General features: G+C 36.8%; 1 protein-coding gene across 1 annotated transcript in view; it reads right to left on the reverse strand.

Annotated features, from left to right (window-relative positions):
• LOC122711090 (basic-leucine zipper transcription factor A-like) overlaps positions 1–5,580 on the reverse strand; it is a 44,586-nt gene extending 39,006 nt beyond the window's left edge. Inside the window, exon 1 of the mRNA XM_043929520.1 lies at positions 4,018–5,580. Within this exon, the coding sequence (XP_043785455.1) occupies positions 4,018–4,146 (129 nt within the window). The 5' untranslated portion in view covers positions 4,147–5,580. The remainder of the gene's footprint in view (positions 1–4,017) is intronic.
• Positions 5,581–6,000: the final 420 nt, after the last annotated feature.

Raw genomic sequence — 6,000 nt, forward strand, 5'->3', positions numbered from 1 at the left:
TGCTAATTAAGGACGCAGAAATTTTACCCTTAATTTATATGTATACACATGATTCAAACATTTTATTTATAAAGCTCTTATTCAACAAGTTAAAACAAATTTTTTTAGTTAATCGCTATATAATTATCATTTAATAATAAAAAATTTCTAATGTTTTAATATAAAATTTTCATTTGTCTTCTACTTTCCTAATTATTAAACAGATTCGATGTTCTGATAAAAAAAAATAATTAAAGATAAATATATTCATCAGTATATGTGCATTGGAACTACATATTACAAATAAAAAGTATTCTAACTTTAAGTACGCAGGAAAATACACGTCTTAATTATTTTTATCCAAAAATCGTTTCGAGAACATTGATATACTACACAAAACAATCCTCGTAGAAAATTTATACAAAAACATCTAAAAATATCGAAGATCGAAGACATAATACCTATATCTAGTCTACAATGAAGAACATGACATGTTCGAATCGTGACAGAAGAATAGATCCGAAAATCCTGTTCTCTCTGATGCGAAAAAAGTATAAAAAAAAAAAGAGAGAGAGACATTAAACCATGCTGGAGAAAGATCCAGAAAAAAAGAAGAGAGAAATAAAAATCGAGAGAAAGGGGCTCCAGCACAGCGACGGTTGATTGAACTGAAAAATAACCGCGGGCATCTGGAAAATCGATGAAGACAGAAAGGGGCCAAGTAGGTTAACGTTCGAATTTTAACGAAACATCTTCGATGGATTCTCATTTCGTGAATCTTGTACAAACGGTGGTTCAAAATATTCGAAATAAATAATCAAAGAAGACAAAAGAATCAGACAAAAAATTCTCGATGCATCCCTCAGCCAATTATCAATCTTTTAAATTAGAGGAACCATTTCCTCCAAACGACCCAGTCCTATAACGCTTTATATCCAACCATCTCATTTAAACCTGTTCTCATCGAAAACCGATCTTCGATCTACGAATGGTCCTCCAAGGAATCAGTATCATTCCTTTCTCTGAAAATGCACCTAACTAACTATTCCCGAAAATAGTCAATCCCAATATTTATCTTCCCAAGTGAAGATTGATCAAAATCTTATCGATTTTTCCATGAAAGAAGTAAAACAATGTCTCAATGTTTAAAATGTTTAAAAATACTAATAAAATATTAATTAATCCCGAAAATACTCGATCCTCAAATCGATCTTTTAAAAGATTGATTGAAAATTTGACGATGATTATTAAATATTAAAAAGAAATATTAATTAAATATTAATCCCAGAAATACTCGATGAGAAAATTTGCATCGATCTTCCAAATAGGAGGAAGATATCTATAAGATTTTTCGACATAAAACGAGTAACTTCAAAACAGAAACTCGTTTCAAGAGATATATACCCCAATAACACCTACGTATTTTTACGCGACACCTCTTTTTCCCGGTTAATGGGACACGAGCCGAGGTCAGGCATTTTAGGCACACCCTGTATAAGGAGACGTCGAGGCCGACCTCACGATCGGGCTGATGACATTTAAAAGTGCGACGGGAAGGTATCGACCGACAGAAAAGGGCGAGAGACAGACGGACGGACGGACGGATAGACAGACAGAAAGAGAGAGAGAGAGAGAAAGAGGTGCGATGCGAGGGAGAGAAGGTAACGAGACAGAATGAGACAAAGAGACAGACGGACGGATAAAGAGAGAAAGGGGAATCGTAATGGGAGCGAGGGAGAAGGAGCGTCGACCCAGACGAGAAAACTGCAGTGAAAGCCCGACTCGCATTCTGGGCCAGACGGAAGAAACACGAAGCAGACGGTGTAACGGCCTCTCTCTCTCTCTCATTCTCGCTCCTATCGATCGTTCCGTCTCGATTCCACACGGCGAGACCGAGAGCGGCCACACGATCGTTTTTCCTATTTTTCTTCTATCCAATGTGTATCGTCGACTTTCGCGCTCTCGAGAGGGTGGAATTCTTAATTATGCAAACGATGAAGCCACGATTTGGTCAATGATTGGAGAGAAGCTGATTCTAAAAAAATGAGCGTATAACGACATGAATTATGAGATAATGCAGTTTCTTTTATTCTTTTTTTTTCTTTTTTGATTTTTATAGAAAATATTTCTTTCGTAGCGATTAATTTTGTTTTTTGAGAAGGTGGTTGTTTGATAAAATGGATTTCTGATATTTGGTAATGCTTAAAGGAATTTTGACAATTTATACAAGAATTTTATTTTTCTAATAAATTAAAAGTAATAATTGAAGAAGCGTAGATTTTAAGTTTCTTAATTTATGACTAATAAATAGATTTAAACTCGAAGTTAAAATTTAAAAAAGTGGTAACAAAATAATTTTTTGAATTTTACGATCCCTATTAGCAAGTTAAGACTATAAAAAAATATAATAAATGCGTAGTACAACGATACGATTTTGAGAAACAAGAAAAATAATCTCTAAGAAATATCAAAAGTTTTATTATACATTTAATTATCAACAACTTAATAATTAATTCATTTTTAAAAAATGATGTTGCATTCCACGAAAAATTATTCATACAATTTCGAAAAAAACAGACCTGACAAACTTCTCGATGATAAAACTTAGATCGACATTTGTCATACGTCAAACAGAGCTCGGAGAAATTATTAATAGATCAATTATACGCGGGGATCTATCTTATCGAATTATTGTTGCCGCGAGCTGTAACGAGCCGATTGCGTGGACGGTAGACGGAAACCGCAGATAAGCGTGAAACAGAGACAAGAGGTAACACGTGGGCAGCGCGATTAAACGATTAAAAATCGACGTCTGGCCGGATATCAGGTTTGCCCCATTTTCCGGCTAACATCCGCTCACGTCGCGTTTACACTTGCGCCTAATTAGCCAAGTTATCGACATACCGATTATATACCTGACACGCCGCTAATAGATTTTCACGGGGACTTCGATGTTTAACTTAACATTACTGCGTCGATTCAACTTCTATTGAAGTGTAAAACGATGGTGAAAATCGATAAGTAAAATTTTGTTTATCCCTATTCGGGAATTTAAGAGAGCGCATCTATGTTCGATTTAAAATTCGAATAATAATAAATTCGATTATCGTTGATTTGTTAAGTTAAAATAAAAAACAAAAAATATATGAAATATATTATCTATATGTAAGTAAAACTATTGGAAAGAATTCTGATTGAAATTAGAAATTAACTAATGATTGAAATTTTATAAAATATTTAATTGTTAATTGTTATTGTTACTTATTGTCAATCTTATTGATTTATTTAAAAATAAAGTTGAATAAAAATTTTCTAATCATTATCAACTCTTCATTTTCCTTCCTCTTTGTATTTATTCAACTTATTTTTGAATAAATATAATAATAATAATAATAAATTAATAAAAAGAATGAGTTTGCGAACTCTTGTTAAAAAATAAGAAAATTAAATTACTGCATATTTAAATATATAATCGAATATTAAAAATAATGCCTATATAATAATAACATTTCAAAAAAAAATTGTACAAAATATAGTATATAACTAAATAGAAATTGGATTCTTGAAGAATAATTATTTTATACGTATATTTCTCAATCTAAAAACTCGATACTAATTGAATAAAAAGAAGTGATTTTAATTGATTTTAATCGTTTAAATTTTTAAATATTATCTATAAAAAAAGGATCGATCAATTAATAAATCGAATTTGTTACGAATATATTTGTTAAATATTTGCTATACGGATATTCCAACTTATAATTTCGATATAAAAATACCGTTACAAATAGGAAAAAAGTTCAGCAATCCAATAATAGATGGACACTTTATCGATCAAAATAATTTGCTGAAAATTGCAGCGCCATCAAAGGAACTAAATCTTTAACGAATGTCTTTTAATATATGTGATGAATATCAATCGAATTATATCGAAACTATGTAAAATATTTCAGAAAAATATATATATATATATATATATATATAGAAATATCTATCAAAGATACTTGAATAAAAATGAAATTGATTTAATTAACATACCACTAGGGCCATGTCGCGTGGTTTCGAACCCTGAACGTGAAGGATTCGTGCGCCCAGTTCAAGCAGCTTTCTCCTCAACTGTTTCACGGAGACGCCGAGCGTCTGCATGCAGCGACGCCTCAGCTTCATTTGAACCGTGCCGCCAGGTTGTCGACGTGCTGGAAACCACTGGCCGTCAGCTGTCAAGCTGGCATATAAACACTCCCGACTCTCGCGTCCCGTTCCTATTTCGTCAAATCTGCTCGTTCCTCGAATTTCTCGACACTGTAGTTCACTTTTTTCTCTTCTTGTTTATTGATATTCGACAGATAATTCGTTGCAAAATTATTTGTATATAAACTCTCGTATCTTGAATTTCGTTGGCGTGACGCCTCGAGCGTTCGAAGCGCCAGAAAAAATGTTGAAACTATGTGCGCAGATATCAAACTGTCATGGCAGCGAGGATAAATGAATAGCATGTGTTTCAATACGTTTACGTCGACGACGATCGATTCCCGATTCCCGTTAAGAGGAAACGACCTGGTTTCTGCTTAATTCGATCCGTTGTACCTCACACTTCCCCGATGCCACTTGACCACAGGCTGTACGGTTGTTTAACGAGTACTCTAATGGCCACACGTGTCGTTCTTCTCCGATAGCGTGGTGCTCCTTTTTTTTTTCCACGTCCGATATTTACAGAACACTCGTACGAACGCTGCTCGTGAATGCTTATGTATTATTGTGTTTGTGTCCCTGGTGTCTATATAGCGTATATACAAGTTCGCGCGGTACGGTCACGCGAAGAAAAAGGCAAAGAATTCCTGGAGACTTCTGCGAAGGAGACACACACGTTTCTCGAGCCAGAACCGGGTGAAAAGGAATCCTCACGTCACTCACAAGGCGAGACGTTAATGCACCGATGCACGCGTGTCTTTTGACAGGCACGACCTTGACTTTCGAACACAAGACTTGTTTCTCACTCGTGAATTTCTTGCTGCACACTATTCTTCTCTTTCGAAATAGTATCTTCTCGTATCGTATCGACACAGAATTCAGGAATTGTCACTCATCGTCTATCTTTATAGATTTCCTTCTCAATTATCGATGCGTAGCTGGCAGCCCGCTTGTCGCCGTTTTTCTAACCTCTAATTGAGAAATCACTCGTTCACGAAACACATACGGACAGGAAAAAGACGCACTCTATTGGCAGAATTCCCGCCGCAATGGCTGGCTAGAAATGTCAGTGGCGTGGTTACGAAAGCTGTGATGTTTTTTCGATAACACGATCTCGCGTTGATCTGAATTAACGAACGGGGACGAATCACCGTTTGTGTTCGTCCTGTACACGCATCAACGAGAAAGAAAATTTATGCACTATCAAGGAACTTTATTATTTCTCGATGTGCCGCCAAACGAAAAATCGTCCTAGTGATTGAATCTCGTCTTTACACACCGTGCCGAACGATAAACTAGAAAGCGGAACCTGCTCCGCGATGAAAAACCCTGGACAAGAACTTCGACTACATCCAACACGTTCCAAGTCCAGCGGCAGACTGAATTCGTCCAGTGGCTGTCAGGCCGCAGCACCATCGACGCTGAGCATGTCCCCCTCCAATTGTCGCGTCGACCCTTTCCATCGCCCCTCCACTATTCACTGTCCGCGCAGCGGTCGCATTTACCTTCTCCTCTATCCCTTCCATTACCCTTCCCCTTGCAAAGAGACTCACCGATCTATCGTTTTCTTTCTGATGCACTGGCAGACGTCGGTGCGCGTACGCACACGAGTCACCGACATGTCTGTGCGCACTCGTGCAGCGGGTGTCCTGCGTGCAATAGCGCGAGCATATCGACGTAGACGACTGCATATGAGACACGCACATAGATGAGCAATACACGCATGGTCTGGGCCAACAGCCGGTTAAGCCAGTATATATCGGATAGAACGCAAAAATCATCCGCGTGGTAGTGTCGACGATGATATCCTCGCGACAGGACGGCACGCTG

This window comes from Apis laboriosa, unplaced genomic scaffold (assembly GCF_014066325.1).
Source record: "Apis laboriosa isolate Shangri-la unplaced genomic scaffold, ASM1406632v1 scaffold111_cov153, whole genome shotgun sequence".
NCBI classification, from domain to species: Eukaryota; Metazoa; Arthropoda; class Insecta; order Hymenoptera; family Apidae; genus Apis; species Apis laboriosa.